Below are 27077 nucleotides of genomic sequence, written 5' to 3'. Positions count from 1 at the left end.
ATTATTACGTCAACTTCTTAGGCATATAGGAATTAGGAACCAATGTAACATTTTTTAAATCGAAACCCTAATAAAAGCCTTGTTTTACCACCTACAAGAAAAGAATAATTTGTATTTTGACTAACAAGATTTCTATGAAAGCCAAAGTTAAATGAGCAAAATCTCCTTCAAGTTCTTTTGAAAAAAAATTCTATTTTTGTTACATTACTCCAAATGCCAAACTAAGAGCATGCCCACTATGAGGATTTACCACCCTTATTGCACTCTCTTTTCGGGAGAGGTCGTAGCTCAATGGAGTACTATCTCGAATTCCAAGACATTGCCCAGGGTTTAAATCCTCATCCCAACAATATGTTGGGGCATTTTCTTCTAGGATGTTTAGCATTGTACCCAAGCTTTGAATTGATGTGCCCTGCAAGTTAGTAGCCTAACAAGGGTTCGTTTTCGAACCAATTATCTTTCTCAATAAAAAAAAGCAAAAATTGCACTCTCTCTCCTCAATCTTTGTGTCAAAAGGCAGGCCATGTGAACTTTTTAAAATTGTAAATACCCATTAGATCTGGGCTCATGTGGAAACAAAATTCGGCTATCATGTTGTTGTGAGGTATGTTTGTAATTGGAGAGAGTAATAAGGATTCTTTTGGACGGGAAAAAGGTAAGATAACCTTCAAAAGAGAAGATGTAAGGAGAATCTGAGAGAAAAAGTAAAGTGTAAGAAGGGGAGGAGAAAGAAACACCATAGGATAGGTAAATTTTCATGATTGTGCTTGCTCTAAACACTAATTTACTATATACTACCTCTGTTTTTTTTTTTAGTTGCAACGATTAGACATTTTCTACTCACACTTTATGTCTAATCGTTGCAACTAAAAAAAAACAGAGGTAGTATATGCCTACAAGCGTGAGAATCAAACCTTTTAGGTCTATCTAAAGCAACAAGATCTAATCACTTTATACTAGAAGGTTGTCTATGTTGGATTTTATCCAAGTTGAATGCGAAAGTTTTGGGTGGGCTTATTTTCCCTTGCGGTTTATTGTTCGGGCTTATTTTTAACCTTAGTGTAAATACTTTCTTGGTCGTTTTTCTATCTGAGTTTATTATTCATTAGCTTAAAACACAGGGCCAACTGTTCTTTCTAAGATCTAAGCAGTTCTTGAGAAATTCCAAAGACTTCGGGGTGTTGGGTGTTGTGTTAACCTTGGGGTCGTTCGTCATTGGAAGCCTACACCGGTATGGTGGGGAAATCGCTTCTAAGGCAGTGACCTCCATATCACGGCGCAACAATTCTTAGTACAAGAACACAGCAAGTTCAGTTGACAGATATCTGCAGATAAGTTTTACTTATTCTATTATTTGTCGGTATTATTTATTAATTTGTTCTTCATGAATATTTCAATCATACTTATTATTTCCAACAATTTAGAAGCGATTTCCTTGATTGTTATATTCATGTTGATGTACAATTTTTCCATAAATTGAAGGAAACGTAAATAAATTATGCAGCTTTCTTGAACTCTGCAGAATTCTCCCAAGATTATTATCGTCATCATCGATTAATCACTCGAACAACTTACTAATCTAGGGTTTTACATTTGTTATTGTTTGTGTTGAGAGAGCATAGAGTGCCATTTTCGTGCTCTATAACTGTGCCTCCTTCGTTGTGGTTTTTTTTTGCGGGTGATGTAATATTCAGGGGCAAAAATGGCGGATGAAGCCAGCAGGAACAGACGTTGAAGGTGCTCAGAGTTATTCCGGCGTTTTTTCTCATTGTTGTTGTCGCATTATTAGCAGATATGTCTGTCAACTTTTTTGCTCCGGTTTACTTATTCCGGTGATTCGACGTCGTTTTCTGTCGAAACGGCAACCGGGCAACGTCTGGTGGTGTTATGAGGGAGTCGTTTGGATGGGCCAGCCTCATTGTTGTCGGGTGCGAGCCTAGCAGGGGTCTTGAATTTCGTGTCGTCGGCAGAGGCCTTGGGCGGCCGAGTACGTTGTTGGAGGTAAGTGAAGGGGGTAAATGTAGGCTTCTTGGTTTTGTGTGAGTCATTGCTAATCTTCAAGGCTAATAATGAACGATGGTTTGTTCTTCTTGAAAAATGTCTTTATTTTGTCGCAATAATATGGGTTTCATTTTTTTTCAACTGTCATATCCTATATTTCTTTCATTTCATCTGTTGGCATCATGTATGGTGCGGAAGTGGGACTTCCTTCTCGGGATAGTTCTGCAGGTATCAAATACGCATCATGCTCTCGAATATACGTGTAAAGGATCTTGATTTTTTTTGCATGGTTCTTGTTGTTTTTGTTGTTGTTGGTGATATGTCAGTCAATATGGGGGCTGAGTTAGAGATTGAGACACTCAAGTAAGCAAACGCAAGTTAAAGGAGTGGCAACTATGTGGAACTCATAGCACCTTCTAGCGAAACGAAAGTTCCCAAATCTTTCTTATTGCTAATGATCCAAGTCTAACTTATTTGCATAATTAATTTTATGTGACCCTCTGCCTGGTATTTGTTATATATTTCTGTTTTGGCAACTGTTGTGCTTTTTGGGAAATAAGTTAATATCTAGGATTATAAATTTATTGAGTTAACCTCACTGTGGTGATTGTGAGGGAGGAAGGCAACTTCCGTGGGACTTAATATTGTTGGGAACTCTTGTTATTTCGTTCTTTAAGCTTTGAGTTTATACTTCTACTTGTTGTACTTTATATGTTGTATACATGTCGTACATGTGGTTGTTTAGAGTTGTCTTGCAGTACTCTTGTAGAGTTTAAATTGTTAACCCTGGCCTGCATAGTCAACTGGACTTTTGGATTGGTTGAATGACTTTTTGGGTTTATTGGTTGAAACTCTAATGCTAAGTCTTTTCTCGGAGTATCCCCATGGTTGTGTTTGTTAGAGTTATTGAATTGTTTGATTTTATGACTGAGCCTCTTTGGTAAACTTGGAGTAATGACTAGTGAATGCTATCATATTTCATGTGTTGATTGATTAGAGGCTAGCATTTCTTTTGCTAAGGGTCTAGGTGAGACCATTTGGGACTCCATGTCTAAAAGTAGAAGTTTGATATTAAATGTGGCTTTGTGCCAAGTGAGTAAAATCATTCAAGGTTGAAGAGACATGAGGGTTTTAAGATGATTATGAGTATTCTTCATACCATCTTTGAGTGTCGTATCTCATGTGGGGGTTATCGTCATTCTTTGCAAGTTATGGCTTGTGTAAGATAAGCTAATGAGTTGTTGGTTATTCTCCTTGTGTGAAGAGGGTTAAGGTAATAACCTGGAATGTTCATACAGTGGGGTTTCCAACTATGGTTGGATTTCTATCCTTCTTTTGTAAAGATGGCATGAGGATTTAGTTCTCTATGGTTGTTGTTGTGCTGAATCTGATGATGTCTTTATTTCTTCTTGAATGAACTTTGTTGGATGAATCTCATGATATCGTTGATGATTTGTTTGTTAATGGTATGATTGTTCAGTAGTCATGATTATGTGTTTGATGCCTGATTATCTTAATTTGGTGTCTCTCCTAGTAATGTTGATGTGAAGTTCAGCAAAGGAGTAACAACAGGTTAATAAAAGCCTTGTTTTTACCTATATCTCTAAGTTAGCAAAGTCCAATCTTGCTTGTAATCTTCGTGGTTAGAAAGTTGACATTGTTGATCAACTATGTGAAGTTTAGGGCTTAGTCTTTAGGGATGATGATCAATTCACAAAGGGATTTTATGACTTATGATTGGGGATAGTGCTTAGAGAGAAGCAAGCTTGAACATGACTCATTAGTGACCAGTCATACTCGTTGTATATGTCTTTTTCGAACCATAGTTGATAATTTGGCTGTGTGTTGACCTTCAATAGACTTTGAACTTGTAAGCTTGAAAAGCTATGGGCAAGGTACATAATTCTGAGGTTCATTAATGTTTTGATATTGACCTATGTAGTTATCTCACCTGTTGCTAAGTTTGCATTTGCTTTTTTTATTGAGAAAGATAATTGGTTCGAAAACAAACCCTTGTTAGGCTACTAACCTGCAGGGCACACCAATTCAAAGCTTGGGTACAAGGCTAAACATCCCAGAAAAAAATGCCCCAACATATTGTTGGGATGAGGATTTGAACCCTGGGCAATGTCTTAGAATTCGAAATAGTACTCCACTGAGCTACGACCTCTCCCGAAAAGAGAGTGCAATAAGGGTGGTAAATCCTCATAGTGGGCATGTGTTTAGTTTGGCATTTGGAGTAATGTAACAAAAATAGAATTTTTTCAAAAGAACCTGAAGGAGATTTTGCTCATTTAACTTTGGCTTTCATAGAAATCTTGTTAGTCAAAATACAAATTATTCTTTTCTTGTAGGTGGTAAAACAAGGCTTTTATTAGGGTTTTGATTTAAAAATTGTTAGATTGGTTCCTAATCCCTATATGCCTAAGAAGTTGACGTAATAATTTGATTCGTAAAGTGCATACATGAGTGGGATCTTAGAGAAGGAAGATTCATTAGATCCTCCGAGGTTTGGAGCTGGCTTGTGAGGTTTCCTTGATGAGAAGACTTAGAATGGTTTGTAGGTGGTTTATGGTTTATACCACTATCTTATGTGTTTGGTGTTCACACTCTTGATGTCTTTATGAAAATGAAGGTTTTAACTTATAAGTCAAGATGGAAGTTAGAGATGAGGTAATTCATGTGGTTCATTGATGGAAAGCCAAAGGATTGGTAAAGGTACCTCTCATCTCAATCTTATTCAAACAACATGATTTGAAACAGGTTCAACTAGAAGGTTGAATAGTTAGCATGAACTGTTATGTTATGTACACATGTTTATGAACTAGTTTTAAAAAGTGATTTTCTAAATGATTATGTGTATATATGTTGGCATATTATTCTTGACTTGTTGCATTGTTGAGGAAATGCAAAGTAAGATGTGTTACAGAGTCAACCATAAGATTAAGTTCATTGAGTTGAAGTGATTGAGTCAAGAAGTCAACGGGTAAGGAAATCATTAGCAAGTTTCCCATTGTGGGGGTAATGAAATTCTCACTTATTTATATTGTGATTTGAATAGTCAGCTTGATGGTATAGTGACAAGACAATCCATTACCTTTGTGGTGGCTTAACTTGTTTGAACTTAATGGATTGATGAATTTATAACTTTTGGGTGGTTCAACTGGCAATTGAACTTAGTAGATTCATAGATATCAGGGTGGACAGTGATTGTCCTTGATGTGTCAATAGTTCTAAGGCGGGACTTATAGACACACTGTGACATATAATGTGATGTTGTATGTGGCACACAATGAGATATTGTATGTGAGGTTGAGTTTGACCGCTCTTAATGTTTCCATATCCCGACAAGCTTGGGTGGTCCTTGGAATGGACTTGATGGTTACACCGTTGTGATGCCTTGTGCATGATCTCACATGGTCGGTATCATAGTCCTGTAAAAGGGATGGTCTACTTAGTTTAAACCTAATGGATCGTGAGAGTCTATAGCTTTTATGGTGGTTTGACAAGTGGAGCTGATGATACTTGGCGGCAACCGGTAGGGGTTGTGTTGGAGTCCATGGCCTGTATGGCTGATTCAATTTAATTGAACGTAATGGACTTGATTTTTCTATGGCCTTCGTGGCTGATTCAATTTTATTTGAATGTAATAGAACATCAGATTTGAGTGTGAAGGGATGGCCTCCTTCTGTCGAATGTCGTCCTTGTAGGCATTCCAGAGCGCTCACTGGAATCCCAGGGTGATGGTCAAGATTGTTGAATTGTTTGTATGTTCACAATCATTTGAAAGACAAGTGACTTGTCTTAAAATGAATATGAATTTTATGATCAACTTAGTTATATGTTGTTCAAGACGCAATTCATGGATATCGCGGAGTTTCTCAAGCTCTGAGGGTAAGATATGTGTTATCGGGTCCCTTCTCTCTCCTGCAAGTTCAATCTAGTGGATACTTGTATGTGAGGGGACGGCCCATCTCACTAACATACTAGTTCAATCCTTGGACACTAGTTTGTAAGTATCAAACCTTCTTTTTACTGCTCATTTCTTATTTTTCTAACTTCGCGTTTGTGGGGGATTGTTGGATTTTATCCAAGTTGAACGCGAAAGTTTTGGGCGGGCTTATTTTCCCTTGCGGTTTATTGTTCGGGCTTATTTTTAACCCTTATATAAATACTTTCTTGGTCACTTTTCTCTCTGAATTTATTATTCATTAGCCTAAAACACAAATCCAACTTTACTTTCTAAGATCTGAGAAGTTCTTGAGAAATTCCAACCCTAGAGTTCGGGGTGTAGAATTCTTGGGTGTTGTGTTAACCTTGGGGGGTGTTCGTCATCGGAAGCCTACACCAATATGGTGGCGAAATCGCTTCTAAGGCAGTGGCCTCCATACCACGGCGCAACAATTCTTAGTACAAGAACATAGCAAGTTCAGTTGACTGATATCTGCAGATAAGTTTTACTTATTCTATTATTTGTCGTTATTATTTATTTATTTGTTCTTCCTGAATATTTCAATCATACTTATTATTTCCAACAGTCTACTTACTTTTTTGACCCGTGACTTAACTTGAGAAAAGAAAACTTCTAAGCACTAATTACAATTATAAGAGTTTTATAGCTAATGAGAGACACCTTCCTTTAGGATTAAACTAGCATTTTTTGCACGCGATGCGTGCATGGATTATTTTGACAGTTATTATTAAATTTCATTTAAATATAATTTTGAAGAACGTAATTTAGAATCATCATTAGTTCTAATTGAATATCGTTTGGTGTAAATACAAAATATAAAAGTTGCTTGATGAAGAAGTTGTTTTCTTGGTATTTTTATTACTTGTTAATTGATGTTGGTATTGTTATTGCATTTCAAAGTTTAGGTAAAATAATAATTTTGTCTTTGATTTTGTAATTGATTTGAAAACTGCTTTAGTTATTTTAATTTGTTCTTCAATCATTTTCATGAAAGTTTATTTTAGCTATTTTGAACTTCTTTTGATATACATATTTTAAATTAGGAAGGATTATGATTGAACAAAATATCAAAATCTTAATAGGTAAGTATTTTTATTGGATGAAGGGTTTAAAAGTCTTTTCAAAGGGGACACCATAACTCCTCATTTGGCTTATATAATAGAGATATGCGAGCTTTGATATTAGCTATAACTCTTTGCTTAAAGAGCTAGCTTCGACGGTAAAATGATAGCTTTCCTTTCACTGATCAACGGCTAATTCCCCTTGCCAAAATAACAGTTTTGAACATACATTCAATACCGTGCCTTTGCGAATCATGATCATCCAGCTTGTCACTAACATCAATAGAAAGGAACCCTAGTAGGCGCTTGTGCGTTTTTCAACCTCTACCCTAACCCTGACTACCACCATCTACTAAAAAGCTATGGTTGTACTTAAACTATGCTAACAAAACCTGATCCATATCCGAACTCAGGCTATGTGAAACGAACACAAGTGGCTGTCGAATTCACCAATGCCAGGGTCCCCTTGGACTCTCATCAAGTATAGTGGAGCATTAGCTTCATAGCTTTGCCCAAACACAACCATTGTATCAGGCTTTGCTTTTACTGTCTGGTCCGAGAAAGCCAGCGACAAGAGCTCAACCACGAGTTCCCCTTCCGTTGGAATCTCATCAAAGTCTTTCCCAAGTTTGAAAATTAATGGCTTTGGACATGTCGTTACCATATTGAGTTTTACTCTTTTTTCTGTCAACTGAATATAACTAAAATTCATTGTTTCATCAAGTAAAAAGAAGTTCTCAACTAATGGAAAATTTCTGCATTACAGAATTGCAACTATTATTATCTCGCTGTCAATTGGTCTTTACTCACAGGAATTGAGGGTTCTCTACTACTAGATTGGTCTGGTATCTGCTGAGAGCCATTCTCTTCTCCACCATTCACTTGACAGTGAGGTTTAGGTACTACCCGCGTCAATAGCCTAAGTATCATCTCATAACTTGTAAATGTAATAACAGAATTTGGGACTGTTCTCATTAGATTAGTTGCACATCCACGGTAAAAGCCAGCAAGACCTTCAGCTTGGAAAACCTTACGCACGCAATCAACAACACCCGAGTAATGAACTTCACGATTACGAACTTGGCCTTGCTCTTGAAGCCTAGAACGGATAACCTGATAAAAAGCTTAAAAATTTAAGGAACTAGGTGATTTAATGGAAGTGCGGGAACATACGTTGGTATTAGAGACAAACCTCATGAGGATAAGTCATTATTGATGCTACAATTTTAGACAATGAAGAAGCTATTGCAACACTTCCTGCACTTAGCTCGTCCACTGTAGTGTTTTCTGAAAATCAAACAGTACCAAGTTCAACGCCACAACATATATTGTTGGAATAAGAGGAATATGGTTCTGAGAAGAATATTCAGTTATACCTGTTTTTGCCAAATAGAGCTTGATTCTTTCATATGCAGGAAATTGGATGGCCACATGACTTATTCCTGCCAATGAAGGCAAAAGCCCACTGTTCAAACCAACAAATCAGTACCGAGAAGTACATATATCACCAGTCATTTATGTCAGTGTCCAACATTCAAAAATTTGTTGTAGTAAAAGGGTAATCAGAAAACCATTCCTCTTTCATGTTCACCGCCTAAAAGTCCTCCGGAAAATCCTTCGTTTGTTACATACTCCCTCCATCCCAAAATACTTTACACAGCTTGACTTTTCGGGGTTAAAAATCAAATTTGGTATTGTAATTTATCAATATACAAGAAAAAGATTATTATATGGGATCTTGTTATATTTGTTTAATTGCGTATCTTCAGAATATGATCTATTAATTATGTTTGTTTTTCATATTAAGGATATTAACAATCCAAGGCAAACGGCACTATGTAAAGTATTGTGTGAAAGAAGATATACATGATGACTGAACAAATATTCTACAATCAACCAAAACAAGATTTCCTAAATGGTCCTCACAACATTGAATTGTTTGATTTTCACTAACATCAATACATACAGATTCAAAACATATACAGCCAATAGCACAAAGGTCATATATACATTGAACTCATTAATGAATAATAATATGAAAATCATTTGATATCTAACAAACTAAAGAGCACTGGTGAGAACTAAGAAAATCTGTAGGCAGAAACTAGAAAGTAAATGGAATAAAAAAATTAGCACAGTTACTTTAGAAGCAAGCTCAAGAGAGGTTTGGTAATATATCACTCCCCATGTGAAGCTGATGATCATTATGAGACCTTAAAGATGAAATACGACACAATTCCTTTGAAATTAGACAAATCTTTTCCTATGCTCCCTACAGACTTTAATTCCCACTTTACCATACACTCAAACTTAATTCAGTTAATGGTGCCCAAAGACAAAACCGCTAACTGAATTAGCGGCTGACTTAGGTTCACTGATAACTCAGTTAGCAGTTATGTCTTTGGGCACCACTAACTTAGTTAGCACTTTACCTCCACAATTTCACATTCCCATAACTAGGTTGTGAACCAGTTCATGGGAAAGTAAAAAACTGCAGAGGTAAACTGCTAACTAACTCAGTTAGCGGTGGTGAACACAGCAAAAAAAGATATCTTTGGTTTTGCAGAGTTAGAGAAAGTCACTTACTCAGTTAGCTGCTTTGTTGTGTTCACTGCTAACTGAGTTAGCTGCTATGCTCTCCAGTTTTTTTTAAAAAAAAAATTATGTGCTTTTGTCCTACGTGTACACCTGTATGGTAGTTTGGGAATTGAGTTTTAAAGGACCGTAAAGTGGGAATTAAGTATCTAGATAGCATTACCTGGGGAAAATATTCAAAATAGACATGAAAAACTAAGATATAATTTCATTGATCAATCAAAATTACCTGTACAGCCCTGGAATTCCTTCTTCACGCGTTATTCTTCTTAAGGCAGAAAGGATGCTTTTATACGGAATCACATCTGTCCTCATTCCCTGTGTCTGAAGATGAAGAAACTGATTAATTATAATAGCTCCCATCAATAAAAAGGTAATTCAGGTTCTTGTCTGAGAAAAAGTTTTTAGTTTTGAAATGTGTCCAACCTTTACCACATGTAGATTAGATTGTCAGTTTTGAAACAAGTATCAATCAGCTCAGTGAACTAAGTATTTGCCACAAATTTGTTTACTTGTAAGGAAAGCTTTTTAAGATCGTCCACTCTTACACAAGTTCTTCTTACTAAACAAAAGTTGTTACACATATGCGCTATCAATCCACAAGAAACTCACATAGTACAACATCATCAATAAATTTGTGTTCACCGTAACACCTTTGTTTTTTCTGGATCTGGTCCTCGTACATTTTTTTTCAAAGGACCAATATAGAAGCTATAAGTTACATAGTAATTAGTATACAAAAGCTCATACCTCACTAATTGATGAAACACAAACGTCTACTCAAACAATGCAAATTTCATTCTTGTATTTGTGAGAGGGATAAGTAAACTATCCAGTCTTTAGATAACTACTTCACATATAATGAAGGAGTGAAGAAGATAAAAGACATGTTACATTTTGATTGACAACTCTCTTGCTTTCAGTGGCAGTGCCAGACCCTTGAGACCTGAGGCCCTTGACCAATAAAAGTATAGGTGTGTCCACAACAGGTACAGGGGGGCATAAGCGAATTTGTGGAATCCACAATTCTCATATTGACTTGACCATTATTGACTTGCACTGCTGCAATCCTAGTATAAATAATTTGTTTAGCCTTTTGAAATTTGTGGAATTCACAATTCTCATATTAGAGACTAGAGAACCCTATAGACTGATATGAGAACCATAAGAGAGAATTCGCTTATGCATCATCTAATGTATGGATTCCAAATCATCATGCAGCTTGGTGGGTTTTCATCTGGATCTCAGGTTTTCACTTAAATTTCTTTTGTCTTCTGTATTGCTTGTTATTTGTTATCTGCTGTCTTTGATTTCCGCACATTATACTTCTACTCGAAATAATAACCGCAACAAATGAATATTTTATACCTCACAAGTAATACCCATGTGTTGCAGTTATTATGTTATGGAGGAAGTACTTCAAATGGACAAGTTGAGCGTCTTTCATTTCCTCTACTAAAAAGCCATAATATTCTAATAGGAAATTTTAATTCGATGAAAAAGGAAGCTCTACTAAAAACCCATAAGAAAACACATTTTTAGAAATTCAACAACAAAGCAACAAGTCTCTAAGCTTTTCATATCCTGATACTAAATTCTTACTCCCTCCGTTTCCTAAAGATCTTCCCTCTTTCCGTTTAAGTGCGTTTCCAAAAGATCTTCCCTCTTTTACTTTATTCCTTATTTGGAATTTTTTTTTCCCTTTTTACCCTCTCATGTCCCTATCATATGGTCCACCATCACATTATTAATTCATTTTACTCCCTTTCTCTCTCATACTTTAACCCCTTTTTATTTGTTTATTTATCTTAACCCCTTTCTCTCCTACTTTATCCACCCCATACCCCCACACAAATGGATCCTCCTTGGTATTTGTAGGAGCAGTACCAAGGAAGATCTTTAGGAAACGGAGGTAGTATTACATTAACTAAAATTGTAAAACAGTGGTCCCTAATTCGTATCCCAATTACAGATCCTTCGAAAGCATGTTTCTAAGTCCTAATTTTAAGATTTACAAGATCCGACACTCTATTGTGTGGGACACTCAAATCTAAGTTTGAGCAAGCTACGGGAAACGTATCAAATAATTAGCTGTCAAATTTTGTTTGATTATACTTTAAAGGTTCTTAAGAAACAGTTAAAAATGTAGTAAATTTTAGAAAATGGCACATGCATATATACTTGGAAATTTGTGATGCACTCTTACCCATGGAATTTAAACTCTCACGTTCCATTACATAACGACCTTTCTGTAACAAATTTTGGATTTGCCTTTCCACAAAATCCCTTTACGGAACGCCATAATAAAAATCACATACTTCTCGCCGCTTTGTACGTTCCGTAACGCGAACTCGCCGCGTTTGAACATTTTTATCCTCATTACATCCGTTCTTTTCAAACATTTTCCAAAAATATTTTATGAATTAATTATGTAGCTAATTAATAATAATATTATGATAGATTCGATTATATTATGTTGTAATAATGCTTCATAATCTAAAACAATGCAAATAAGATTAAAACATATTAATGTGAATTTTTTTGAAAAAATCCACGTCGCGTTGGCAGTGATCCATACCATTCATCCGTTACAAGCTGCTTTTGCGACAACGCAAGCGTTACCGCGAATGGTGACCCCACCTGCAATTTTGTTTCCTTGCTTTTATCTTTCAGAATCTATTTAATTTATACTACATATTCTGAAGATAGATTCTTTATTCAATTGTTGCTGATAATTCAACGCCGCACCCCGGTCGAGTCGTGCAGACCAGTGGTATGGTCATACACAGGGTTAATCAATGAGTCCGAGCATCACTGGAAACGATCAAATGAGTGTCTGACACAGTTTCGGAAACAAGTGTCGGATTCTAGAAATCTCAAAATCAAGGACTTGAGAACAAATGTAGAAGGATCCAAAAATATGGATTTGGACTTTAGAAATCGATAATTTCTATAGTTTCAATAACAATCTAGGAAATAACTAGTATCAAGAAATAAACCCAATTTCAAAGACTTACTCCGTGTGTATCTGTTTAGTTTGCTCACCTAGTATCGTGAACAAATATTAAGGAAATGAGAAAAAAGAGGGAGATTTTTTGCACATGGGTTGATAGTAGAACATAGTTATAGAATCTATTTTTTCAAAAAATAATGAAGCGATGAAAGATAAATGGGTCCTATGACTTGAATTTATCATAAACAATTAGCTGAAGAGAGAAAGTAGTCCTAACCAATTTTTTCTATTGCAAATAGTGAGAGGAATTGGATGAGACAGAAAAAAGTGGTCCCAACGGCCATAGATAGGAAGATTCAAAGAGAGCAAGATAAAAGAAAAAACATTTCTATAGGGAAAGTTGCTAAGATAAAAAAAAATCACAGAGGGAGTAATGCTTTGTGGTAGAATTTTTAAAAATAACGTTTTCCTTTAAAAAGATGAGCAATACAGAGTACAAATTAATAAAGGTACAACTTTGCACAAGAAATGCAGAAATCAAAGCACACAGAGATTCTTTGTTAGGGCATAAAAATGATTTTTCTATTTTCCTTTCTTTGCCTTGTAAAGGGTAAATAATGGTTTTTCAAAATGGTGGAAAATAATTTCCCCAAGGATGGAAAACATTTACCTCAAGAAATGAATGACACACTTTCACCTTCTTATTTCCTTCCTCTTATTCATCCTTCCATTTTCATTCACATTCTTCCTTTTCATGCAAGAAACAAAACAAAAATTGATTTACCACTATTTTGTCCCTTGTTATTTCATAGAAAACCATTTTCCATGGAAAATGTTTTCAGGCCAACCAAAAAAAGCCTATAGTTGGACACTCATGGGATGAGCCCTACTAATATTTAATTTGAAGAGAGAGAGACAGATGGAGAGAAGAAGAAACAACATGGACCACTCTAACAAGCAACCATCATGCGACACAAGAAAGTGTCAAGTTTGTTTTATCCTAAACAAGTCCGACACATTGTCCGTGTCCACAACCGAGTCAGATTGGGTCATGTAAACACGGTTATGGGGGGGAGTCCTGTCATTGGTATAAGATAGTAGAATGTATTTTTTCTTACATTGTTATATAATTTATACACCTAAGGCCAAAATGATCAATTGAATGACAAAGGCAAGGGGATTTACAACACAAATTGTCCAAGCGGAACACTAAATATAAAGTCGCTTAACAACAACATTAAAATCTTATAATGATTATTATGGCTCATGTTTTAACTAGTCAAGCTCACAAACAAGCTTGAGCATGACTTTTAAGTTCAAGGTGAGTTTTTGAACTCGATAAAATCAATCAAACCCAAGTTGGGCCATGTTAGAGTGCTGCTTGGCTTGGCTTGGCTCAGCTCGGTTAGTACTTAGTAGCCAGCCCTACCAACCATTACAGCAATTGACACCCATAAGCATACGAGCACTTCAAGGGGTGTTTATGGAGATCTTGCCACTAAACCCCACTCCCAACGGTAAACCTCTTGCCTCATAAGGAGCACTATGTTATTTGCCACTTCAATTAGCAAATAGTACTTCAGGTCCTGAAGGGTGAAGGCTTCAGTATTTTTGTTAAAAAAATCCCACAGAACAACAAATATATGGGAAAAAAGAGAAAGTGGCACAACAAACACCATTCAGAATTTGAGTACTGGAAAAGCAAAAGGCTTTCTAAGGGTCTTAAAACAGTCACTAATCATTGCCGAGAATTGTGCAGATTGAAGATCCAGGATTCTGTATATCTTTACTCATCACTTATCCCATTCAAGAGGCTACAAGCCTACAGTAAGCATGACAATGAAATCCAGACCTGGGATTTCCAAATTTTAGATCAGGCTAATAACATGACAGAAAACTGCTTTCTGTTAAAGAAGTTATGTAATAATAGTAAAATACCAGAGAGATCAGCAAGAGGTATCCCTAATTACTCCATTTTAACATTAAGGCTGCAACCAATATCGATTGAAAACCATGGAAAATAGATCATCTTCAATACATGGTTTCACTTCAAAATTGTGTTAATACTTATCAGCTAAATGTCAATATAACAGAATTGTCATACATGACTTAAGGATTGTAATCACATGCTAAGAGCATTAACCAGACTCAGAACTCATTAAGTTCAACAAGACCAGGTATCCAACTTACTTGGAGTCGGGTCTTCACAACCCACAGGGGATTAGTTGCGACAGCTGTAGCAGCTCCGGCACCACCAGCAGCAATCATATTTTTAACAATAGTAAGTTGTTCAGTGCCATGATCTACATAAATGGAAAAGAATTCTTCAATAAAAAAAAACCATAACCACTATAACGTTAGTATCAAATAATTAATTCACAAGTGTTACAAAAACCAACCATCTTTCTGTAATAAGCCTTTAAGGTGCTCATAAACTGGGAAGTATACCTGCATACGAAATAAGAATGTATGTCATTCAAAGAAATCAGAATGTTGGCACATGCAATACATGGGATGTATGCTTTGTTAGATTTTAACATAGGTAATTTATCTAAACAGGAGTATATTTTATAGAATTAGCAATGCATGTAAAACTTCTTTCAGTTTGTACTTGCTAGGTAATGTCCAGTCCACTCATCCTCTAAAAAGAGCTTCATTAAAATGAGGCATTTATCAAACACTTTTTCTTATTTGATACAAAACTATGTCAAGCATTGCTCTTTAGAGCAAGAATTAATAATATTATTCATAAAGGTGTGTTTTCAAAATTCACCATATACCTCAGTTTCTTTAAAATACATCAAAAGTCCTTGATGATTAACAAACGTCAACTTCATTAGTCATTCACCCCTAATTAGCCATTAAACTCTAATCAACCCCAATATGACCTATTTACCTGAATTGATCACCATTGAAACACCACCACAATCCCTTATTCTCTCTCTTCCTCCATAAATTCATTCCCTCTTCTTTCTCTCTCCACCCCATTCTCTCTACACCCCCCCCCCCTCCCTATTGGAACACCACCACCACCACCAAGGAACTGAAATATGCCATACTGGACTTCACCCTGTTTCAAGTTCCTAAGTTCTAGAACTCGTCAGAGTAACAATTTCCGTGTGCCATTGTGGATGGACCCCATATGATAAGAGAGAGAAACAGAAAAAAAAAAAAAAAACCCAAAGAAAAGGGAAATATGCAAATATTAAGGATAGTATGAAACGTCTCCTTTTATAAGTGGTTAAGTTTCTATTGAGAACTAAGGAAATACATGTATATAGACTAGCTCTTGAAGTTCATGCTTGGTGTGTGCTTGTGTTTGAGTGTGTTTTGATTTTGAGATACTAGTCATAGAAGAAACAATATTCATGCAAGAGAAGATGAAGAAATTAAAACATTGAACATATAAGAAGTCCACAAGGATCCAATAATTGCAGATGAAGGCAACGACCAATTAGAAAATAGTTCCTTCACTTTTCAGTAGACTACAATTATAAATTCGTATTCATGATGACATATTGACACTTAACACCACTTAAGGGGAAATAAGTTCACATAATTGGATACAAGAACCACTTTATCAATTTTTAACAAGAATCATTTAAATTTGTCTCAATTTTCCAAATACTACCTATTTCCTATTAATTCCTGGTATTTCTCCAGGCAAGTCCAAAAAATATATTCTTCTGCAAAAGATTGAAAAAATGAATACAGCTTAAATATCACCTGGTTATTAACTAAAAAATTGAAAGGTCTTCATTAAGTCAACAACCAATTCTACTATTAATTATCACTAAGAGCATGTACAATGGTACATGGTTCTCCAACTAGCTCTCCACTATCTCTCATCTACTCTCTTCAAGCTACTCTCAAGAACTATATCTAAAAACACCCAACATCAATAAAACTCTTTAAAGAGCTCTCCATTTAACTTTTCATTGCTTTGTAGTCCCCATATCAATAAATGAACCTCATTTCATATTATGATCAAAGTTATATAAATAATGTTATTCATGTAAATTAAATATAGTTACAAAAACAATTATCTATTTCGTAATTTATGTATTGTGGATTTTTTTTAAAAAAAATATTAATTTTTAATGCTAATATTTGATTTCATAAATTAAAAAAAAATAGTAGATTTTGTGTATGAAATATATCCAATATTAGGCTCATTTTGTAGATAAAGAAAAATTATAGTTTTTGGAATAGTAATTATTACCATCTTTCTTTTATTTTTATAGAGAAGATCAATAAATGGTTGCAAGAAGAAAAGAAAATTGAAGTAATTGCAATAGTATGTGGACACCACACATTGGAGAGCAATCTCTCCTTCAACCCAAATGGTATCTCCCCCAAGAGCCACTTTGCAAAGTGTCTCCCTGTAGAGACACACATAAGAGCCCCATTGTTGGATAAGAGTTGGCTCTCCATTTTCTCTATCCTTGGGGAGCTAGTTGGAGAACTAGTTAGAGAACTAGTTGGAGAGCCCCATTGTACATGCTCTAAGGGAGCACAAAAACCATTTAATTGTAACCTTTTTTGGGTTTGTCTAATGTTATTTACTGACATTTTGTTCACGGAACTAATAGTGGCCCTCTTAACCTGAAACAAGCAGTAATAGAAAATCTTGAACTGTTCTTATGATTGATTACAAAAGCATGTATAAGCCCTAGACAGGATCCAAATCCTGAAAATCTTATTCTATATAACCTAAGAGGTAAAGAAGCAGCAAGATGATCATTTCTATATTACGCACAGGAAGCAATTAGCAATGATAATATCGAACTTCTAATAGAAAAAGGTGTACTCAGACCGCTTCTAGATATCCTCTATGAATGAAGTTCACTGACTGGGATAAGAAACAGAGAATCAAACCCAGTTCAGAAAGATATTATTCCAGACATTCGTGCTATGAATTGCTATCTTCCAACAGCTCAAATTATACTTCCTCCGTTTACTTTACATGCAACATGGGGGAAGGCACAGGAGCCAAGGACAGGAGAGAGATAAAGAGAAATAAAAAATGACCCATGTGATGAAGTAGCTAGTGTTGCAAGTAATTTGAAATTGCCATAAAAGGGAAGTGTTGCAAGTAAAAGTAACACAGGAAGTATGTTATAGCTCAATGAAATTAAATAAACTAAATGCATGTTTAGAATCAGGTACATGTTTACCTACAGTAGATGTTCATGTTCCTTGATTATATATGTTCTACCCAATGAATGGCAAATTGGTAAGCCCCAGCTCACAAATACCCTTACGATAAAAGTAATAGCAAGTTTACACAATGCCTAACAGGTAACACCTTTCACTAGAACTTGAAAGTTGAGAAACATTGTACAGCTCCTCTGTCAACATCCAAAAGGATAGAGTGCACAGTGGACACTAGACAAGCAGCACACTGAAAACACTCCGAATTGCAGCCCAGATGATATTAACTGATCTTTCAAGTCAAAAAAATTTAGCAGCTCAACTTAATCTTACCGCCCAAGTTGGAAGTAATGCCAAAATTGTTGGAGAAAGTCCACGATACAATCCACGAAACCCCTCCTTTTTAACAATATCTTGGAGGCTTGTAATGATAATACTACCTGCTTTACAGGCACATTACCATCATCAAAATCGGAAACGACATGTAACAAACTAACACCATACTAACTAAACTAAATAACAACAACCCAGAGTTAATCATCTTTCACAATTGATCATTCGGTACAAGGGGCCTGTTCTCTTCACTTTTGCTTATTTTCAGAAAAAATAAGAAAAGTTCAAAAGAACTTAAGATATGTTCAGAAAAAATAAAATAAAGTTAAGAAGATAAGTTCAAAAAAAAAAAAGGAAAAGTTCAGAAAATAATAACAGAAGTTCACGAAATTCACAAAAGTTCAGAAAAATTAAAGAAAAGTTCAGACTAGTTAAGAAAAGATAAGAAAAGCTTGGAAAAGTTAGAGAAAAAATAAGGTGGAGAAAAGAGTCCCAAAACCCAAGTACGGATCATTCCACTTTCTAATTTCTATCCACTAATCACATTAACTTAACTAATAACACTCATGCTACTTATCAGGAACATGATTAATTACTCATTAGAAGTGCTAATGAAGATACCTTTGGTAGAAGTAGAAGTCACAGGAAGTCCATGAACCTGTAACCTTGTCTTAATCACATCTAATGGACACACAAATGTTGCAGCAATTGCACCTGCACTTCAGCAATTACTCAGTATCAACAACCTTAATCATGTGATTTCATGTGTTAATGCAATATTATGGAAAACAAATACCTAACAAATCAAATCAAATCAAATCAAACCACACATGCAAATATCAGAATTCATAAACAACCTGCGGAAGCACCAGCAGCGGCGTCGCAGAAGAAGTTTTTGGGTTTGCGGCGGCGGTCCTGCGACGGAGGTCCACCGCCAGTCATCTTCAACTTCAAAAAGGAATATAAGCGCACTGATGTAGACGGGATTCGATCCTTATATTATTATATGTATATAATTATATATATATAGACATTGGGGTAGCTATAAACAAGTTGAAGATTCGGGTTTATGTGATGAAAAATCAAAGAATACTTCAAAAGGAGGAGAGAGAAAGAATGAATGGCGGGGTCAAGACGGTGCAAAGTGGAAGATAATTTCTTTTAGGGGGTGTATTTTTTGCTCATTTGGGTAAGAGGGAAATCAAAAGGAAAATTAATGTATGGAAAATGGAGATATTATGTGAGGTTTACTGCAAATTTTCTGGGGATTTCTGACTTTTGCTATTCAGATCCCAAAGCTTACGTTTTGCTGCTTCCAAAGACATACTAAGAGAAGTTGAATTATCTGTCAAAAAAACAAAAGAGAGTTGAATTAATCTTGGGTTTTGCCGTGATACATACATCCGGCTAACGTTACATTGATGAATTGATCTATGCTTATAGACTATAGTTATACTATGATGATGAGTTATTAGAAAATCTTAGCTGGGACCTGGGAATCAGGAGAACTCGATGGAGTAGTACCCCTATAGTCCTATTCATGGATAAGATCGTAACATTATACTTCCTCTTTTTTTTATACATGCTACATAGAAAAAGTGGGGATCTTAAAAAAGATAGAGAGAAAATAGGGAACCAACACTTCTTGAATAAATAAATATATTTATTAAGGAAAAAAATGAGTATTTTATATGAGAAGTATATTTTAAGATTTTTATGGTGAAAAACGGATCCATTAATAGTATGTAGCATTTATTATAACATTTTTATTTAATAGAAATGTAGCATCTATAAAAAAAAACAGAGAAAGTATAATAATAAAAAAAAAATAAGGAATGATGTAATTTGGATGTGATGCATGATTGGAGCCCAACTAAATAATCTCAAGCTCTGGTACCATGTTTGTTGCAACGGAAGCGAATAAACAAACAATAAAACGCAAAAGCAAATAAAGAACATGAATGATTTAACGAGGTTCACTATCAATTTGATAACTACATTTATCAGGGCAGGGATAAACTCTTTCAATATGATCAAGCGGAACCACGAATATAATAGACAAGAGAATCACTTGAATACTCTATTCAATGAATCTCTCAAAGCGCTCTCTCTCTTAGAACTTCTCATTGTTTCCCTTTCTTGTGTTTTAATTATTAAACTCTAATTAACCCATACATAGAGAATATATAATTAGGTCTACAAAACATGAGGAAAGGAGGCCAAGGAAACAGAAACTAAGGCATTTAATGAGCCTGTGTTGCTGTACTCGACATTTGTCTCGCCGAGCGGCTCTGTAGTCGCACCCTGCGGCTCGGCATGCCCATAAGACAAATCAAAACTTATTTGCCTGAGCGCCGCGGCTATGTTGCCTATGTAGCCGCGCCCAACGACTCGCGGAGCCAACGTAATTGATCTGGCCGCGCCTTGCGGCTCTGCTGTCGCACCCAACGACTTTTCACGAGGGTTAGACAATTGACGATCTTCTTCGTCGATTGTCGTACAACCTCGAACAACCTAAGTCTCCTAGCTCAAGATCAAGTCATCAAACTTACAAGGTCAACAACTAATTACAGCAGCAAAAACAAGTGAATTTAACAATAAGCATTGGAAACTTTTTCATAAGAATAGCATCACAAGATACATCACAAAGATAATAGCTTTTAGACAAAGTTAGGTAATGTAAATTTTATTTCATATACTTTTGGGTACGAAGGTTGCATGCAAGCTCCTTACTACTTATAAATACAGAGCATTTACACATTCAAGGAGTCAAGTTTTAAAGACATGCAAAGACACATAATTGAACGAAATAATTTTCATGCCGTAAACTTTTAAAAATCGTGCCAAAAATCACAGTAATTAAATATGGTGATTCTTGTGTACTTCAAATCCGAAAGCTTATCACTTGATTAATTCGTTCTCCTAAAATTGATTTCTGTAGCTCTTTATCATCCTCAATCATGCATTAACATTCACAAAAAAAATTCATAAGAAACCCCCTGAAATAAGTGGAGATTTACCCAAAAGAAAAATTTTTGGCAATTCAAAATTGTTATCGAAAACCAAAAAAAAACTTTGGTGAGAAAGGTACAACCTATGCCATCAAATAACAGACCATAGGAGATTTGAAACAACAGAGAACAGACAAGCCTGCAATACCATAATCACTATAAATCTGCTAACAAGCACACCTACTGTATGAGAAGGATTCTTTGCTTCTCATTACAGTTACAAGTTGTGTTAAACATAATTTCCCTGACAAGGGACAAGGCAGGGGGCTGCTATTCTCAAAAAGAAAAAAAATTCTAAACTTCCATAGAGCATAAACAGCCGTAGTGAATAAAATCACCAAAATTTGTTCTTCAGCCATCTTACGTCTAGACTTATCCAGCATAACCCTGCTGACTTCTTCAAACCCTGATAAGGTATGCACCCTTTTAACTTGTTGCTGCAAGTGGGACCAGATAGCAGCAGAGAAATTGCATTGAAAGAATAGGTGTTGAATAGACTCATTTTCAGTAGAACACATGCAACAAACTTGATTATAACTAGGCATCCATACTGATTCTATCACAAGTAGCTAGCCGAATTTGCAAAGCTATCCATAAGATAAATTTGCTCTTTGGACTAGCTTGATTATTGCAAATAAGGTTTCTCCAACTTACATGATCAAAGTTACCCTGAGTGAGTTTGTAAGCCTTCTTGATACCATACTTGCCATTCTGCATAACAACCTCCCATCCACCAATCCCTTCCTGGAGAATCCTAGAGTTGACAATCTTCCTGAGAATCCATATTAGTAACAGCAACATTTAGGATTGTTGTGTATTTCAGGTAGTGAGCATCCATCCATTTCACCCACAGCTTATCAGCTTTGAAAGTTATAGCCCACAATAATTTATGCAAGGCAGCTTGATTCCACACTGGCATGTTAACTAGATTCCACCCTCCAGCCCCCTTAGGGTAGAAAAAGGTGTGCCAAGCCACATGCGCTTTCTTAGACTCTAAAGTTTTCCCAGTCCAAAGAAACCTTCTACAAACCATTTCTATTGCTTTTATAAGTTTCTTGGACAAAGGGAAGATGTGAGCCCAATAGTTCTGCATGCTGCTAAGGATACCTCTTATTAATTGCAGCCTACCAATATAGCTTAAGGAATGTGTCATCCATGCCTGATCTCTTATTGTAATCTTATCCACTAGGATCTTGCATTATGAATAATTCAGTTTCCTAGCTGCCAATGGGACACCCAGGTATCTAAATGGTAGAGCACCTATAGGAAGAGACACAACAGCTGCAATATTAGTGGCTTCCTGAGTAGGAACCCCTGCAAAATAAATACAACTTTTTTCAATACTAGCTTCAAGCCATGAAGCCTTAGGAAACTTCCTGAAAGCCTCCATAATATTTGTTATAGAGTTATGATCAACCCTAGTAAATAGCAGCAGATCATCTGCAAACATGAGGTGAGTAACCTTGATTCTTTCACATTTTGGATGAAAGTTAAAGTCAGGATCCTCCTTTAACTCCCCTAGGCATCTACTCAAATACTTCATGCTAATAGCAAACAGAAAGGGAGAAACAGGGCCTCCTTGTCTGAGCCCTTTCTTAGCATGGAAAGGTTTAGAAGGAATACCATTCAATTGCACTAAATAGGACACACTTCTAACACAAGCCATAATCCACTCCACCCATTGAGTAGGAAACCCCAATTCCAACATCATATTTTCTAAAAAAGGCCATTCAACAGAATCATAGGCCTTCTTTATGTCCACTATTATCACACATCTAGGAGAAACATGAGTCCCAGAGTACCCTCTTATCAATTCAGTGGTGAGCCATATGTTATCAGCAATAAATCTCCCAGGTGTGAAAGTAGCTTGAGAAGGATTAATAACCTCCTGAATCACATGCCCAAGCCTATTAGTAAGGACTTTGGCAATAATTTTGTACATCATTGTGCAGCAGGTAATAGGCCTAAAGTCTTTAGCATGTAAAGCTTGATCCACCATTGGAATGAGTGTAATAAGAGTGATATTCATAGGCATGTAGATGTTTGCCTTATGTAAAAATTCTTGCACTCCTTGGTAGACATCAGTCTTAATTAAGCTCCATGCTTTCTTAAAAAGAGAACATTGGAACCATCCACCCTGGAGCTTTGTTATCATCAATTTGCTTGAGGGTTGTATCAATCTTAGCAGCATGAACTGGGGCAATCAAGGCTCTTCTTGCCTCCAGAGTCAGAGCACTACCACTTCTCACTACAGTGAGATCAAGGGAAGGCAGGCTTCTTGCACAAGAGCCTAGTAGCTTCTTATAGAATTCAACTAGCTCCTGGTGGATCTCTTCAGAACTAGTGATAGTGTCCCCTTGCTCAGTCTGCAACACACTAATGTTATTCATTGCTTTTCTGATCTTGAATGCAGTAAAGAAAAACTTTGTATTACTATCTCCTTTAGTGAGTCGATTAATTCTCGCCTTATGTTGCAAAATACTCTCTTCAATCTTAGACCAATACCTCAGTTTATCAATGGTCTCTTTCTACTTCAACTGAGTTTCTTCTGAAAGTCTCACATTGTGAGTTTGTTGCACTTGATCCAGCTGAGATCTAAATTCTTCGACCTTCTTGTGAGCCTGAGAGTAATGCATATAATGAAGGGTTTTAAGTTCTTGCTTTACATGATTGAGGTTTTCCTATATCATCTGCAGTTTACTACCCCTTTTACTGCTTTGCCAGGCCTCTTGTATAATTAGAATGAACCTCTCATCAAAAGCCATGAAATTGAGGGACTTAAAAGGCCTTCCTCTAGTCATCTCATGTTGGCAAAATCTAATAACCAAAGGGGTATGGTCTGAAATTCCTTCAGGCTGATAGTTGACCATAAGATCATGATAAAGAAGCAACATTTCATGATTAATGAATGCTTTATCAATTTTGCCGCAGATCCTATTGTTCCCCTCACCCTTGTTGTTCCAAGAGTAATATAGCCCACTACTTGGTGCTTCAATCAAATTAGCATCAAGCAAAAATTGTGTGAAATCTTGGGTTTCAGCTTCACTAACCTCTACTCCATTTGTTTTGTCTGTAGCACTATGGATTGCATTAAAATCACCAAGAATAATCATGGGACCTGTTCTAATGTTTCTAATCTGCAGAAGATCCTTCCATAGATCCTTCCTGTCCCTAATAGTGTGAAGACCATAAACATCAACCACCATAAACACCTTGTTACTCTATGTAACTTGAAATGCTATACATTGTCCTATAACATCCAAACATGTTACATTCATCTCCCCTGGCTTCCATCCAACCCATATTCTCCCTCTTGGAGAGTGATCATATTTGCTACTCCAGCTCCATTGATTTCTTAACTTCTTCTGTAATGAATCCATCTTTTGTCTTCTCACTCTTGTTTCAAACATTGCACAACACCCTGCATTTTGTTTCAGTAAAAAGTCTTTCACTTCTTTTATTTTAATAGGGTCATTGAAGCCCCTTACATTCCAAGCTACCAAATTCATCATGATAAATAGGTGTTTCGTCCCCTAGCACCCCCAGGTCTTCCTGAGTTATTGCGCCCATATGTAACCATTCTAGCACTCTGAAAAGCCACCTGCTTCCCTTTAGATTTTCTAGTGACCACTTTCCAAGATTCTTCTAATTCCTCAGCTTGAGTAGGTGTGTTAACTGGAGTGACATCTAAGATAGGCTATACTACCAAGGGAGGATCACTAGCAATGCTTAGATCTACTTCCTTGATAGGAGCACCATCTTCAGATGTCATCACAACAAGAATGTCACTCCTTTCCGTCCGCCAAAATCAGACGCTAAAAACGCGGAATCGCTAGTTCTCCAAATAGCGTCCGCCTAGCAGACGCTAAATATTTAGCTTATGATATTTCGAAACTAGCAACCGTCAACAGCAGTCACTAATTAGCGACCGCCTTGGCAGACGCTAATGAGCGACCGCCAAAAGCAGTCGCTAATTTGCCTTGGCAGTTGCTAATTAGTGTCTGCTGTTGGTTAACATTATTGCACTTCTTTTTTTGCTTTTGGTTAACTAGTTAGCGAACCAAGTCATTACATTATTGCACTTTTTTTTTTTTTTTTTGCTTTTGGTTAACTAGTATTAAATGTAATAGCTTTTTGCTTTTAATTTATTGATATTAAATGTAATAAGATATGAAATGATGCAAATACCATACTTCTTTTATTAAGGCAAACAAATTAATCAATTCAATTATTATTGATAATAAATGTAGATACAATTAAAAAAATAAATCTAGAACTAAATTCTAGTATACTTAGAACAAAATCTAATACAAATCTCATATAATTACATGTACACTTTAAACTCCACAACAAAAATTTGGAACTCAAACGCAAATCTGATAACCCTGCAAATCAACAAAAATAAAGAAATTAACCAGAAAATAACAATTATTAACAAGAATTAAATGAATAACTAAATAAATCTGGAACCTATTTTGCCCCAACCCCCACCCGAGCCAGCCCAACCCACCACCCAGCCCACCCAAACCCTAACACAACCAACGACCCAGCCCCCATCACCCACCCGAACCCATCACCCAGCCAAAATTTAAGACAGAGGTGTGATTGTGTTTATGCATTCCTTTTAATACTGAAAGAGCAATGAAACATTTCATATCACATTGTAAATTGAACAAAGAAAAAACTTCATACACACAAACAGCTATCCCCTGAAATCTTTACACAGTTACATGCAAATCTGATACTTCTACATCATTTCCTCTCTCCACATTATTTCCTCGAGGAAACACTTAGATCATCATACTAACAAAAACCCACCAAAATTACAGATCCAATTACCTCATTCATCATCAAAACTAGATCCACAATCCACAATATAAACAAAACGTTGTGCTTAATACAATATCTTCTACATGCTAAGCATACTTCAAAGCAGCCTGGTATACCTTCAATTATCATACTTGAGCTCATGTTACTATGTTCACATCCTAGGAATTGCAGGAAACAGGAGCCAAAACATTGTGCATTATTTTCCATCATTGCATTTCATGTTCTTAACCTCTACACAATTCTTTAGACCAGACTCATGTACTGTACTTCTATATGACTATTGTATTAGCACGCGACGACTGCCTTTCTTTATCTTTCTTATATTAGTGATATCAAATCAACAATTATAGGTTGTATAATGTAAAACACCCACTAACAAATTTTTCTTCAAGGTTGGTCCAGTTCTTTAAATCTGAGGCTTAGATTCTGACCCAGTTCAAGGAGGCAAAAGCTAATATAGCTTTTCATTAGAAGGAAAAAGGATCCTCTGCCTTTTTCCTAATTAGTAACTATCATTGTTTTCTGAAACTTCATTGACACTTTTATCTGTAAATTTTTTGAATCCTTACAGCACAACAATGCACTCATTTTGTATAGAATCTAACAGCAAAGGTATACACCATACATGACCTAGTGCCTCCAAACACCCCCACCCCTTCATACAACTATTAGTCATCAATGCCTCCAAAGTAAGTCTAATATACTCTTCTAGTAAAAAAATTCATCCAACTCAAAATTAACAGGTGCAGTTGGACAAAATATATGCAATATTACCCATCACCGCATTTATATTTCAACTTTTCAATCACATCAACCGTAAGAGCTCCAAATCTTACACAATGAGCAAGTCTGTGTATGTTGGCTATTATCAAGGATTGCCACACTAATGCAATACCAATTACCACCCAACAACTTGAATGTTCATCCATATTTACAACAAGTGCACATTATTTATGTGACCCACGAAGAGTTAGGACAAAAATAACCAATTATTGCAATACACATTCAAATCCAACTTACTTTCCACTGAGTAGAACTTGTAGACATTGCAAAAATTCGAAAAAAAAAAAATTAAAACCCACATAAAATCTGTCATTTCTAATCATGGTCTCATACACAAGAACACATGATAAAATCTATAGAAAACTCGAAAGTAAATAAGAAAT

At 35.9% G+C, this 27077-nt stretch overlaps 1 protein-coding gene and 1 non-coding gene across 3 annotated transcripts; both read right to left on the bottom strand.

The window, feature by feature from the left end:
• Positions 1-7733: 7733 nt before the first annotated feature.
• On the bottom strand, positions 7734-19587 carry LOC104896572 (nicotinamide adenine dinucleotide transporter 1, chloroplastic). 2 transcript variants are annotated; one of them, XM_048646457.2, is made up of 9 exons: positions 18928-19587; positions 18692-18784; positions 18071-18177; positions 14983-15031; positions 14774-14886; positions 9860-9969; positions 8412-8500; positions 8228-8322; positions 7734-8148 (listed from the first exon to the last, which is right to left on the bottom strand). In XM_048646457.2, the coding sequence occupies exons 1-9, from the start codon at positions 19010-19012 to the stop codon at positions 7816-7818; spliced, it is 1074 nt and encodes a 357-aa protein (XP_048502414.1). In that variant the 5' UTR covers positions 19013-19587; the 3' UTR covers positions 7734-7815. The 2 variants fall into 2 exon arrangements, with proteins under 2 accessions (XP_048502414.1, XP_010681639.2); XM_010683337.4 differs by having other exon boundaries at positions 9860-9954; positions 18928-19584.
• A 7173-nt stretch (positions 19588-26760) lies between these two features.
• LOC125499251 (small nucleolar RNA snoR103) lies at positions 26761-26866 on the bottom strand. Its single transcript, XR_007275966.1, has one exon. It is a non-coding gene; the product is annotated as a small nucleolar RNA snoR103 (small nucleolar RNA).
• Between the last annotated feature and the right edge of the window lie 211 nt (positions 26867-27077).

This window comes from Beta vulgaris, chromosome 6, assembly GCF_026745355.1.
Source record: "Beta vulgaris subsp. vulgaris cultivar EL10 chromosome 6, EL10.2, whole genome shotgun sequence".
NCBI classification, from domain to species: Eukaryota; Viridiplantae; Streptophyta; class Magnoliopsida; order Caryophyllales; family Amaranthaceae; genus Beta; species Beta vulgaris.
The sequence above is the reverse complement of the archived record's forward strand: the minus strand, read 5'-3'. Positions and strand labels throughout refer to the sequence as shown.

Excerpts from the sequence above, each read along its gene's own strand:
- LOC104896572 (XM_048646457.2), bottom strand. The coding sequence starts at position 19,012 with ATGACTGGCGGTGGACCTCCGTCGCAGGACCGCCGCCGCAAACCCAAA. Across the intron at positions 18,178-18,691 it reads GACTTCTACTTCTACCAAAG|GTAGTATTATCATTACAAGC; the intron begins GTATCTTCATTA and ends CCTGTAAAGCAG. Across the intron at positions 14,887-14,982 it reads AGGCTTATTACAGAAAGATG|ATCATGGCACTGAACAACTT; the intron begins GTTGGTTTTTGT and ends CCATTTATGTAG.